At 37.8% G+C, this 14599-nt stretch overlaps 1 protein-coding gene across 2 annotated transcripts; it reads left to right on the plus strand.

The window, feature by feature from the left end:
• The first annotated feature begins 556 nt into the window (after positions 1-556).
• On the plus strand, positions 557-13427 carry LOC104100209 (DNA-directed RNA polymerases IV and V subunit 2). Of its 2 annotated transcripts, XM_009607391.4 has the most exons (8): positions 557-683; positions 1954-2518; positions 3162-3374; positions 4209-5092; positions 8463-8754; positions 10210-11160; positions 12382-12653; positions 12781-13427. In XM_009607391.4, the coding sequence occupies exons 2-8, from the start codon at positions 1967-1969 to the stop codon at positions 13277-13279; spliced, it is 3663 nt and encodes a 1220-aa protein (XP_009605686.1). In that variant the 5' UTR covers positions 557-683; positions 1954-1966; the 3' UTR covers positions 13280-13427. The 2 variants fall into 2 exon arrangements, with proteins under 2 accessions (XP_009605686.1, XP_070038493.1); XM_070182392.1 differs by lacking the exon at positions 557-683 and having other exon boundaries at positions 1938-2518.
• Positions 13428-14599: the final 1172 nt, after the last annotated feature.

Below are 14599 nucleotides of genomic sequence, written 5' to 3' on the forward strand. Positions count from 1 at the left end.
AAATAATACCTTATTCATTCTTAAAACAAAAACCCCTTGAAATTAATATCTTCTTGTTATTTATCATAAAGTAGTGCGAAAAGAAACCCAATGTTGCCCTTAGTACGAGCTAACTTCGTTTAGCTTCTGTTAATGATTAAACCAATTTGATTTAATTGAAGATAAAATATGCTCAATTGCATAGTACAAGAATTAAAATTAAAATTGAAATAGAGTAATAACTCAGGGACCAAAATTGTTATTTTTCTTTAAACATATTCCTTTAATTATATTTATCTATTGTTTAAAATTTTAATATATATTAAGAAAATCAGTTAATAATATTTATCATAAGAGATATTTTATGAAATTATATTATCTGTTCCTTAAATGAGTCATTATTGACTCTAAGCTTTAATGTAAGGATAAAATTGAAAAAATTAAATATGTCTTTTGATTTTTTAAGTGAAATTATATTAGATGAAATATTATTCTTCTAACGTTAACGGATAAAAAGGACGGACACAAGGGAGCACTACTTTAATTTATTTAGGGACACATGTCAAAGTTTCATTGAGTCAGTACTTATTTGTTTCCTTGACGAGAATCAATACTCACTGCTCTTGCTCTCTGACCTGCTGAAAATAAAAAAAAGGGTTAAGCTCTCAAAAATTTCAGCAAAACAGAAGAAGCTACGCTACTTTGTAAGTCGTTCTCTCTTCTTCGTTCAACAATGCTTCTTTTTCTTAATTTTTCTGCTAAATCTTTAAAATATTCAGAAAATGCGGGGTTTCTCGATAATGTTTTGAAACTCGCTTCAATTTTGATATTTGTTTTTAAGTAATCTTTGTTGTTTTTTCCCCATTCTTACAGCTTTCTTTTATTAAAATCAATATAGGTATAATGCAGGATTTTTTTTTTTTGCGCTTTAAAGTTTATAAATAGTAAATTTGAGCACAAGGGTTTTAGGGATATGAAATTGATTTCAGCTAATTCTGAAAGTAGAAAGTAAAAAAAAAGTTAAATACTTATCCGATACTTGTTGCATGTCGAGTTCTTATGTTTCTGTTACTATTTCATGCTTTTGGGTTTAGGGTTTTAGAGGTGAGTTTATTGAAACAGGAATATCAGTGTGCTGACATCCCTACAAATAGTTGAAATCACTTTATGGGTTTTCTTGTGGTAAAAAAGAATTTTATTTTAATTTAAGGTTGCTTTTACTTTTCTGAAAATGTTGAAAGCATTTTATGGGTTTTCTAGAGGTGAAAAAAGAAAAGGAAAAGAAGAGATTTTAAAGGTAGTTTTTTACATTTCAGGAAAAGTTGAAAGCACTTAAAGGGTTTCCTTAAAAAAAAAGTTGTAATATGGGTAGCTTATACATTTCATTTAATTTCTGTTTTCTGAAATGCTGGTGAATGTCTTTGGTTTTCGAGGTTTTCAGTTTTTGTGACTTGATGGATGAATGCTGAGGGTAAATAAATTCGAATCGAGCTTGTTTTCCTGTTTTTCTCTGTTGGCTCTCATCATAAATCATTTCGATATTGGAATTTCTCATAATTTCTTTAGAAGGCATGCACAATGTTACATATACTCCTGCAAACACAGTTTACATTAAAGAGCAAATTTCACCAAGCAATCCCAGTTTTCACCTAATAGACATTTATTTAGTCTTTTGTTTTGTTGCTTACATCTGGATTTTGTTTTATTGTCTTCTAAATGAAAGACCAGACCTTAGTCCTCCCTCTTTTTCCTTTTAGAGAAAATACTCATTTGGCCTTCCTGGAAGGAGCTTGGAAAATAGTGAAAAGTTTCTAATTTTTCAAATTTCAACTGGGCTATCTTAAGACTTTTAGCTGTGAAAAATTGTCTCTGGACTGTACTACTGATTGAATATGCTTTTTGAAAGGAGAGATCATATTTGTGCACACCACGAGTTGGAATTAAATTAATGTCAATAGGTGCTTCTCGATACAGGCGCTTCATTCAGATGACGACTTCTGATATCATGGATGAAGTGGGATGTAGTAGTGGTAAAGGGAAGATATCAAATGGATCAGCGATGATGGATTTTGATATTGATGATCTCTTTGAAGTGGATGATGATGATTGGGATGAGGATGAGGATGACGATGACGATGACGATGATAATCTTGATGTGGGTCCAATCAAAGAGTTGGGTGAAGGTTTCTTGAAGAACTTTTGTAAAAAGGCATCAACTGGTTTTTTTGAGAAGTATGGCTTGATTAGTCATCAGATTAATTCCTATAATGACTTCATCAACTATGGAATCCAAAGAGTGTTTGACTCGGTTGGGGAGATCCATGTTGAGCCAGGGTATGATCCATCAAAGAGAGGTGATGGTGATTGGAAGCATGCTTCTGTGAAGTTTGGGAAAGTATCCCTTGAGCGGCCAAGGTTTTGGGCAGGGGAAAAATTTTCTGTGGACGGTGGGAAAGAGTACCTGGACTTGTGGCCACGGCATGCTCGCCTTCAGAACATGACCTACTCTGCCAGGATTATGGTTGAGACTCATGTTCAGGTAAGCAAATGTTTTGTTTTTGCTTTGCCTGTAGTCTATTGTTCTGTGTGTATCAATTTCTCTCTTTTTATTTATTTTCATTCATTTTCTTATTATTCTCTATTTTGAATTGGCCACTATGTTCTAAATTGATTGCATTGTGTTGTTTTCCTGTAGATTAAGTTGCCAATCTTGTTGGTCTCTCTTGAATAGTTCTTTATTAAATGCATTGCCCATCCGATGAAAAGTAATAAAATGGTCATCACAAAGTATCAATTTCTCTCTTTTTATTTATTTTCATTCATTTTCTTATTATTCTCTATTTTGAATTGGCCACTATGTTCTAAATTGATTGCATTGTGTTGTTTTCCTGTAGATTAAGTTGCCAATCTTGTTGGTCTCTCTTGAATAGTTCTTTATTAAATGCATTGCCCATCCGATGAAAAGTAATAAAATGGTCATCACAAAGGAAATATGAGCTCTGAGCTGCATGAATTCCTTATCCTTAACACTTCGATGTTTTAACCTAAAATCCCTTCTCATGTCATGCAGTTACAGCTTTTCCAGTTAGCATTGAGAAATATCCAACATGTCATTTATTTTCCCTATGCTAGTCTTCTTTCTTTCTTTTAGTTTCACTGGCTGCCTTTGTATATGATTTCAGGTGTATACTAAAAAGCTAGTTAGAAGCGACAAGTTCAAAACTGGGGTAGACCAGTTTGTTGACAAGGAGTGTGAGATGGAAGACAAAAGGGATGTCTTGATTGGGAGAATCCCTGTGATGGTGAACTCAGAGTTGTGCTGGATGAATGGTGTTGACAAGCCTGATTGTGAATTTGATCATGGGGGATATTTCATAGTCAAAGGGGCTGAAAAGGTAAGATCTTCCTGCTAGCAACTCACACTAGATGCCTCCATCTCTTCTACCTAAAGAGGGCATAACAAACAAGGATGGACAATTGGTCGTAGTTAGTATACTGTTCAAGCACTAACGAGTCTAAAGGGAAAATAAAAGATACAATTCAAAATACAGCCATGTCAGCTGTTTTACTACTCATTAACACTTGTTAACCAAAATATTTGCTCAAATTTTAGAAGATGTGATGGTAATACAAATTACTATTATTGCCTTTGAAGAATTGGTACTTCTGTCAATAGAACTTTACCTTATCAATTTTTTTTTATTGCTTTTGAAGAATCTTTAGCTATTCTTATATGCCGAAGTTTTGTTCTCAAGCTTCAAGCTGAGTAATGCAATCTTTTTTCTTTTCTGCTTATATAGTACTCCTTTGTCCCAAAAAGAATGGCAAAGTACTCCTCAAAAAAAAAAAAAAAAAGAAAGAAAGAATGACAAAGTACTATTTGGGAAATCAAATAGTTTTTTTCTTGACTACAAATTTCAAAACATTTTCTAAATACTTTTAGCGCTAAAAGTTTATGATTTAAGTTCTTCTATCTTGTTTCTAAATATGTAATATTTATTTCAGAAAAAGAAAAAAGAATGAATACTTAATTCACATCGAAAATTAAATGTGTTTTACTCTCGTACTATTTTCGGGATTGAGGGAATATATGTAACTTTGGGCATGCCTTCTACACTCATGCTATTATTATACTGATATAGAATATTGTTTAACTTTTTTGGCCTTTTTGAATTATATTTCCTATCACAGTTGCTTAACATTGATAATTCTTGTAATTTCCATTTCAGACCTTCATCGCACAGGAGCAGATCTGTTTAAAAAGACTCTGGGTGTCAAACAGTCCCACTTGGACGGTTGCATATCGCCCAGTTGCAAAAAGGAATAGAGTCTATATTAAACTGGCTGAGACCTTGAAGCTCGAGCACATTAAGGGAGTAGAAAAGGCCCTTACTGTGTACTTCTCAGTGGCGGAAATGCCAATTTGGATTTTGTTTTTTGCTCTTGGTGTATCCTCTGACAGGGAGGTAGTGGATTTAATTGATGTGGATATTGAAGATACTAATATTGTCAATATACTAGTAGCTTCAATCCACGATGCTGATAAGAAGTGTGAGGATTTCAGGAAGGGGAAAAAGGCTCTCGCTTATGTCGATAGACTTATAAAGGGTTGTAGATTTCCACCTCAAGAGTCTGTTGAGGAGTGCATAAAACAATACCTGTTCCCTAATCTTAGTGGTCTCAAGCAGAAGGCTCGCTTCCTTGGCTATATGGTAAAGTCCCTCTTACACGCTTTTATTGGTCGCAGAAAGGTTGACAACAGAGATGATTTTCGGAACAAGAGATTGGAGCTGGCTGGTGAGCTCCTTGAACGAGAGCTCAGGGCGCACATTAAACATGCTGAGAGGCGTATGCTGAAGGCGATGCAAAGAGATCTTTACGGAGATCGACAAGTGCAACCAATTGAGCACTATCTTGATGCATCTATTATTACAAATGGTCTCTCCAGGGCCTTTTCCACTGGACACTGGTGTCACCCTTACAAGAGAATGGAGAGAGTCTCTGGTGTAGTAGCAACTATTAGACGAACCAATCCTTTGCAAATGACTGCTGATATGAGGAAAACACGTCAGCAGGTTACATACACTGGGAAGGTTGGCGATGCTAGATACCCGTAAGTGTTTGTAAATTTATCGACCATATTTTTTTTCGTGCTTCTCATTAGCAAAGGTGGTGACTTTATTTGTCTTACGTCTTGGTCCTTTGTTCCATTCTGTCATAATTTGTGGTAGAAGTACTATTTTAGACTTCAATTTTTAAAAATAAATATGCACCAAGACAATGATAGATATATGAATGCAGTCTAATTCAGGTATGCCTCATTCCTCCAAAAAGTCTAGCCAATTATATATGATAAAAAGGGGAAACCCAGTGCACTAAGCAAATGAAACAAGCGAGTTTTGGAACTTGTATGAATTCCTCTTCAGAAGTTGTCTTGATCCTTTCTTTCATAATAGCCGAAAGATATGGAATCATGTTATCCTCCAAATGTTTTTTTCTTTTAGTATCCAGTTCGTTTACCCGCCAATGTGCCATTGTTTCAATTATTCTTCTAGGAAGCGCCCATTGCATGTTGGAGATGGATATTGTTGCCGTTAATTTTAAACCAGAGCTAACGTACTAGGAGGTGATCCGCTTCAATGTGCCATTGACAGTTTACATGCACACCAACTCGCAACAATGCGTCCTTTCTTCTTAGATCTTCCCCTGTTCCATTCCCGGCTTTGGACGTTATGAATCTTGGGAGATTTCTTTTTTCCTTTCATAATCCTTTTCCATAAGGTTGTCTAGTATGGCATTCTGATATATAATGTTGTGATTTCATCTGACAACTACCCATTGACCACTTCCATACTTCAGATCTAAATCACCTCTCCACTGTGTATTTTGCACACAAGTGAAATTTAGTAGCAATTTTTCCAAAAAGAACTAGCTTAAAAACATCTAGTCTTCTTATCCCGAATCCCCATATGGTTGTAGTTGTGACCCTCTGCCGGTTGATCAAGCGTTTTTTTAGAAGTGTTGACCAGGTGGTTTTTTTCTGTCTCCATTTGCTCCTTTCCTTGGGAAGTCCCTCATTTATATCTCTAGTTTCTTGAACACTGAGGATGCAATGGGGAACAAAGGCATGATGAAGTATGCAGCATACCCTAAACTGGTACGAGTCTTGGATAGCTCACATCTGGGAATTTCATTTCCTCCGATCATTCCCAATGACAGTAATTCGGTTCTTCTCTCCAGTGATCCATGCCATGTAACAGAAGTTATCATTGAAAATGATGGAGGTAGGGATCTTGATTCTGTCTTTTACCATCAGCTTTACCCTTGACATATCAGCTATATTTAAGTCTATTGAGCAGACTCATCCACTGGAGATGGATTGAGATCTGACCAAATTCACCAAGAAAACAACATAATTTCTCTTTAGGTCTGTGCAATTGGTTCTGAAGGCTCAAGGATCTAGCATCAGAAAAGAATCTTTCATTTATCTATTTTCTTCCAAAATTCTGTTGCTTTCAATTTTGGGTTGAAATATGAAGTGTAAAGAGCATCACCTTATCTGGATGCCTTCAAACAAACTAGTCGTCTATTGCCATGTCCGGGTATTGCATCCTGTTACGTTACATCATTCATGAAGCCCACCTGGTTATTGATCGCCTGACCAACAGGTCTCAAGATTAGCAAACTTTTCAGTTGGTATTTCTGCCCTTTGAGAAAAGGTATTGTATTATTAACAAACTAGCACTAAGAATGCACTGCGATCTTACATTGTACAAGGTGAAAGCAAAAGCAAAGAACCTCTGTATCCCTGTAGGGATTCTATAAAGTGTAAGATTGATTTTGTCTCATTTACAGGTTCCTATTTACACTATAAAGCAAGCAAAATTATACAGTAGGATTTATCTTCTGATTAGTTTTATCTTCAAAAGATCTCATACTTCTCCGTTCCCAAACTATCCACCATATACAAGCAGGTATCAAAGCACAAAAAGAAAGCGCCAGCTAAATTCTGGTAACAGTCACCTTCATGGGTTAAGGGCCACCAAGCTGCAGTCTTGCTCCGCTAGCAAGGAAGGAGCGAACGAACATAAATCTTCCCTACATGATCTTACTTGTTCCTGTTCGACAAAGCTAAAGTTTGATCCAATCTACTTTTTCCTTCGCCATAGGACTAGGCTCATGTTACTAAGTAGAATCAGATCAACCCTAAATTATGGGAAAACAATTCAATTTCTAATTGCTGTCAGATTCTATTTTGAATTTTGCACTGATACTGTATCCTAAGATTATAAAGATGAGAGAAGGATATCATACAACTAATTTTGATGTAGAAGTCTAAGCGAATATTCAATTTTATGTCTCAGAATCCTCTTTCTTGGGATGTATGAGAGACTTGTGGATTACGGAACACATAGGGCTAGGGCTAGACTGGTATGATATGTGACATAAGGTGTTTCTTATAGTCCTCTCTATTTTGAAATGTGATTCAGATTCAAGGCTCGCTGTACTGTCTTTTTACTAGTACTGGGCATTTTGGGACATTGAGTTACCTTCTGTCCTAGTTTATAAATATGACATCTAGGTATATCGAGCTAATGTATGCATGTTTGTTAGTATGCTTACTGAGTTTGATTCATCTTTATATGTCTACATTGGCTGGTTAACTGGTCTATTCTGGATACTCGACAAGTTGATATATGTCAACATCTATATTCAAGAACATGGGCATGTTTAATTTCTAATGGTTTAGATATCAGCATGACGAAAGGAACCACAGATGTTTCGATGGAATCTCAACTCCAACTCACTCTTTGAAGGCTTTTTGCTTAGTTAACCTTTACAGTTGGAATTTTGTTAAACCTGTACTTTGTCCAGTTAGTTTTTGGATTTTGTTGTCTCCCTGAACTTTAACTGATCCTTTGTCATGGTGCTGACATTATCATCTCTTTTATACTCCCTTTTGCATCTACTTGATGCCATTTAATGATATTTACTCACATCAAAAAAAGATATCAGCATGTATGCATTGTGATCGAGTAGTTTGTTTGTGTGCTGTTTAATTTAAGTATGATAATCTAATGTGTTCTGGATTGGCTGGTTAGTTGGTTGTTTCTGAATGCTTAACAAGTTGATATGTGTACACATCTATATTCATGAACATGGGCGTTTTAATTTCTAATGCTTTAGATATCAGCATGTATGCATTGTGATATCAGCATGTATGCATTATGATCGAGTAGTTTGTTTGTGTTCTGTTTAACTTAAGTATGATAATCTAATGTGTGTTCTGGATTGGCTGGTTAGTTGGTCGTTTTTGGATGCTTAACAAGTTGATATGTGTACACATCTATATTCATGAACATGGGTGTTTTAATTTCTAATGCTTTAGATATCAGCATGTATTCATTGTGATTCAGTATTTTATTTTTGTTCTGTTTTACTTAAGCATGATAATCTAATGAGTGTTAAAATAACTTATTCAGACATCCTTCACACTGGGGAAAGGTATGTTTTCTCTCCACCCCAGATGGAGAAAATTGTGGCCTGGTGAAAAACTTGGCAAGTATGGGTCTTGTCAGCACAACGATTTTGAAGCCACTTCTTGAGACGTTGTACCGGTGTGGGATGCAAAAGTTAGTAGATGATAGTGCCATCTCACTCCATGGAAAGCAAAAGGTACTTTTAAATGGGGATTGGGTTGGAGTATGTGAAGATTCTGCACTCTTTGTTTCAAAGCTAAGACGTAAGCGCCGCAGGAATGAAGTGCCACATCAGGTTGGCTCATAATCATTTTCATTTAATTTTGTACAGCAGAATAATAGAACCTTATTGTTGTATGCTTATTTTTTATATATATATTGCAAGTATGTTCATTGATCCACCAAAAGGATGGTTATAAAACTGTCAATCAAACATAGAGACTCGTCTTTTTCTCTTTTCCCTCAAGTAGAATATAATTTTTATGGTGTACTGTATTGAATGTACAATATCATGTTAGGGCCGCAGGAATAAGGTCCCACATCAGGTTAACCCATCATCATTTTGATTTAGTTAAGGAATATTTTGTTTTGTGTGTTGCGTGCTCACGCACGTCCCTGTTTTTTTTTTTTTTTCTGTGGATAAAATGGAACGCTTATTTATATATGAGTATGTCATCAAGCCATCATAAGGATGATTATCAAACTGTAAACCAAAATGTAAAACATCTGTCTTTTTTTCTTTGTTCCTCAAGTTTATGGTATATTGTATTGAATGTAAATAACATTTTTTTTAAGGGTAAAATAACATATAGTACTGCAGGATTAAAGTGTCACACCAGGTTAACTGATGATCATTTTCATTTAATTATGTGCAGCAGTCATAAAATTTACTGTAGAATGTTTGGTTATATTGCTAGTACGTTCATTAATTCATTAAAAGGGCGATTATATAACTATTAACCAAAAGTGAAAGACTCATCTTTTCTCTTTGTTCCTGAAACAGATGTGACTTTTGTGGTATATGGTATTGAATGTAGACTAACTTGTATGCTGTTAAATCCATAACTCTCAAGTTGACAGTGGGTTGTGCCTCTTTTTTCCCGTGGTGACCCGAACTTCCAACGTCTTGGTTGGAAGTAGAGGGTTCTACCACTGGAGCAACCCTATCTCGTCTTTCCTTAAATGGAAATAATTGTTTTCAGGATAACCATAACACTATAGTAGAGATATGATATTGGAACGCAAAAAGGTCAAGGTGACAATGAATTTGGAATAGATGGAATCCTTGACTCTGTCCATTCTATTTCTGTGATATTCTACCCTTTTGCGAAATACCTCTTTTATTTCCTTCCGATAATAGGAAATATCTCTTTGCAGTTTGCAGAAATTCAAAACTAACCAAATAATACTTATATCTTAAAGATTGAAGGATTCAGACTATAACATCAAATCCAGTAGTTCTCTATTAAATAACCTTATCACAAATTTGGCAATTGATTTCGTGATTTCTTCTAGCACTAATAGATATACCATGCAAGTTTAAAGCATGGAAGTTGATGTACCTTCTTGACTGAAGAAATTCACCCCAGTACCTTTTTCCTTAGCATGTGATGTGCTGCGTAAAGTCTCTCTTTGTATATGGATATTATAAATTTACTCTAGTAAATTTTCTCGAGAAATGTTGTATATTGTCCTATAAGATTTGTTAATTTGATATACATACACTGAACAATCTAAATTTTTCTTCTAGGTTGAAGTTAAGAGAGATGAGCAGCAGGGTGAAGTTCGCATATTTTCTGATGCGGGAAGGATTCTGCGCCCTCTTCTTGTTGTTTCAAATCTAAAGAAAATCAAAGCTTTGAAAGGGGGAGACTATGGCTTTCAATCTCTTCTGGACAATGGGATTATTGAGCTTATAGGACCTGAAGAAGAAGAAGACTGTCGAACTGCATGGGGAGTTGAATACCTCTTAAAAGCAGATAAGGAGAACCCACCCGCCAAGTATACCCATTGTGAGTTAGACATGTCATTCCTATTAGGCTTGAGCTGTGGTATTATCCCTTTTGCAAATCATGATCATGCTAGGAGAGTCCTCTATCAGTCTGAAAAGCACTCTCAGCAGGCTATTGGGTTTTCAACAGTGAATCCAAACATTAGAGTTGATACAAATACCCATCAATTGTATTATCCTCAGAGGCCACTTTTCCGGACAATGTTGTCAGATTCCCTTGGGAAGCCCAAATATGCTCGTTGCCAGAAAGGAATGCTTCCACGGCCTGAATACTACAATGGTCAATGTGCTATTGTTGCAGTAAATGTTCACCTTGGCTATAACCAAGAAGATTCATTGGTTATGAATCGTGCATCACTGGAGCGTGGAATGTTTCGGTCGGAGCATGTTAGGAGCTACAAGGCTGAGGTCGACAATAAGGAAGCTATTGGAAAGAAGCTAAAGATTGAGGATTCTGTTAACTTTGGGAAAACCCAGAGTAAAATTGGACGAGTGGACAGCCTAGATGATGATGGTTTTCCATTCATTGGGGCAAATCTCCAGAGCGGGGATATCATAATTGGGAAACACGCAGAATCAGGGGCTGATCACAGTGTCAAGCTGAAGCATACTGAAAGGGGTATGGTTCAAAAGGTTCTGCTCTCTGCCAATGATGAAGGGAAGAACTTTGCTGTTGTATCTCTGAGACAAGTAAGATGCAATTTCTCTCTCTCTCTCTCTCTCTCTCTCTCTCTCTCTCTATATATATATATATATATATATATATATATATATATGTATATGTCTCTGCTTCTACTTATATGACTCTGTATATTCCATGGGGAACCTTTTCTTATGATACATGTTTATGAGAAACAAGTCGTTATCTAGAAAACTATATTAATTCTTTGGAGAGCTGTTTGCAGGCAATTTAGAAAGTTTATTAAAGTAGTTGCATTTTGCGGGGGATGTCTTCATGAAAAATGGAGAACAAATGCTATGCAGACCATATGTAGCTTCAAGTACTTTGAACTCTCATTAATGAACTCATTGAAAGACTAGCCAGTTAACTGAATAAAGCAGATTTGTCCGTAAGTAGTATTGCTAAACTATGCTAAAGCTTCAAAACTAGAAGCCATTGTAGAAAATCTTCAGCCTGATGTTTCAAGGTCTGACTCATGTAAAAAATTCTGAAAAAATCAAAGGGTCCTTGGGAAGTATTATCCTCTGGCGGGGGTTTTATCCAGTAAAGGAAAATCACTGGGTGATAATGGCGAGGGAGCTTATATAAACTACCCAAGCTCCTTGTTTTCAACCAATGTAGAAAATGTCCAATGTATCAATAGAGCGGCCCCCCCCCCCCCCCCCCAAAAAAAAAAAAACAAGGGGTTTGTGGCTGCCAACTGCAAGGGGTCTGCCCTTTAGTGCCGCCTATTGACAAATGGATCCTTCAACAAATCCTCATGGGGTATTACTCTGCTACCAACATGGTGTAGGATTTTTTGTTCTGAAAAGATGCCCCACGAGGTGAGTGGGAGGGAGCTCATAAGCTGTCCAAACCCCTTGTCTTAGACATATGGGACAAGGTCCCAAGTACCAACAACTGATACTAAGTTGTGATACAAATTGAACTTTCTCAAGTTTACAATCATCCAGGATACTGCAGTACATCATTTAATATATCTATTTAGAAGTTTTTGTACTGTTAAGAGTTAGCAAAGAAAGCTGTTAGCTGTAAGCATTATGGTCTTTGTGTTATGATTCGAAGATACATGTGAGAAAATGTCTGTCACCTCCTACCCATCTTTACCTTTCTTCCACCCTGTCCTTCCTCGAGAAAAGAAACATGAAACTCAGAATACCTGGAAGACACTATATAACTAATCCTAATTCACTTTCATTGATTGCAGTATTCTTGTATATTCTGTGCAGGTTCGTTCTCCATGTCTTGGAGACAAGTTCTCCAGCATGCATGGACAAAAGGGTGTCCTTGGATTTCTGGAATCTCAGGAGAATTTCCCTTTTACAGCTCAAGGGATTGTTCCAGACATTGTAATCAATCCTCATGCATTTCCTTCAAGGCAAACCCCTGGTCAGCTGCTGGAAGCCGCTTTAGGGAAGGGCATTGCCCTAGGTGGTGGTCAAAAATATGCCACTCCCTTTTCCACTTTATCAGTTGATGCCATAATAGAGCAGCTTCATGGGTATGATATCTCTAAGCAGTATCACTTTTCATAATTACATATAATTATGCAACCAGTTAGGCAGTGATTGTTCAATCATGAATTCTGGTGATTTGTCATTGACTATTAAATGGTATATGACCTGCAGGCGAGGTTTCTCAAAATGGGGAAATGAGAGAGTTTACAATGGCCGGACGGGTGAAATGGTTCAAAACCTGATCTTCATGGGCCCAACATTCTACCAACGCCTCATTCATATGGCTGAAGACAAAGTGAAGTTCCGTAATACCGGACCAGTCCATCCCCTTACTCGCCAACCTGTGGCAGACAGAAAACGCTTTGGTGGAATTAAATTTGGTGAAATGGAGCGTGACTGTCTTATAGCTCATGGTGCTGCAGCAAACTTGCATGAACGCCTTTTCACACTCAGTGATTCCTCCCAAATGCACATCTGTGGGAAGTGCAAGAACATGGCAAATGTAATCCAGAGGTCTGTTCAAGGTGGTAAGGTAAGGGGTCCCTATTGCCGCTTCTGTGAATCAGTTGAAGATATAGTGAAGGTTAATGTGCCATATGGTGCGAAGTTATTGTGCCAGGAGCTCTTCAGCATGGGCATATCTCTCAAGTTTGATACTGAGGTTTGCTAGTGTCTAAGTTTCATCTCCAGACTATACTTATCATGCTGACATGTTGGTACAGTTATTGATGGCAAACACTGTTATCTGTAAATATTTCTAGTGTTGATGGAAAAACCTTGTTGATTATCAGGTCGAAAAAGTTGTTTTATCGTTTAAACTCTCTCTCTCTCTCTCTCAAGCTGATCATTGAATTAGTAGATTTAAGTTGACTTGTTTGATGGGAAAATATTGGCATCTTACCAGTCATTGTTAACAAGCAGTAGAGGACCATGGAATTGATTTCATTGCAAAAGGGTCTCCTCCACTGCGGACTGTTTGATCAGGAGAAAACTATGCTGGTCATTATTGTGTATCCAAGCACGCTGTATTTTGTTTAAGGTGCTGCAGTTGACTCAATGGACTACTCCTGGGGAAAGGTGGTCTGTGTAACAATCTGGTTGTCGAAGCAAAAAGACTACTAATCTTGAAATCCTTGTGATATTTCTGTCATTCGCTATTGTAGCCTGATGTCTCAGGCCCAAATCCTTACATTGGGTAGCGGCACCTGCTCGCCCGTGCGGCGCCTGCAGTTCCCTCGTTGCAGGCCAGCCTGTTTCCTTTCCCAGGATTCCCAAGCACGATCCTGTGCCTGTTGGTGGGACTCGCCCCAACTTGTGCCGCTCGTAAGATGCCTAGGCCCTTGGCCCTAGACATGTCGTGGCGCTTCTTCTTAGGATCACAATCCATGCGTGCCCTGGGGGATTGGCTTAGGACATGTCTTGTCCCTCGCCCAAGACTGAGCATCGCTCCCGCGTGCACAGCCCAATCCTCAAGCTTGACACTCGCCTAGTGCATCCGCGACTAGCTCGTGCCTCGCCCGAGTAAGACAACCTTTTGCCCTTGGCCATTGTCATGCACGTTTTTCGTGCCATGCTCATACATTGCCCTCGCGATACGCTTCCATCCCAAATAGTGCAGTGTCGCCCCACAACTGCACCTTTAGGCCAACAGACCCTTGCTTGCATGGTTGAACCCAAGGCGTGCTCACAAGTCGACACATGATGCCCCTATGACAGATGCGTCAAGTATCTAATCGGCACAGAGGTCTCGTTCCAACATTCGGCAGCCCGCGGGGCTGGCCGTCCCACACATCGAGCCTCCAGCACCACTTTGATGCCCAACGCTAGCCCGAAGGCGTTGCGTCGCCCATAGAGTTTCCCTAACTCGTATGGGTGCCTTTGACACTCCTTTGAGTCATCTAGGCAGGCCCTTGAGGTTGCCCCCAAGGTAGCTCATTCGATACGGCTCGGTGGCAGCACGTATGGGGGAGGCAGGTCGGAGCTTTCATCA

The sequence above is a fragment of the Nicotiana tomentosiformis genome, chromosome 8, assembly GCF_000390325.3.
Source record: "Nicotiana tomentosiformis chromosome 8, ASM39032v3, whole genome shotgun sequence".
Lineage (NCBI taxonomy): Eukaryota > Viridiplantae > Streptophyta > Magnoliopsida > Solanales > Solanaceae > Nicotiana > Nicotiana tomentosiformis.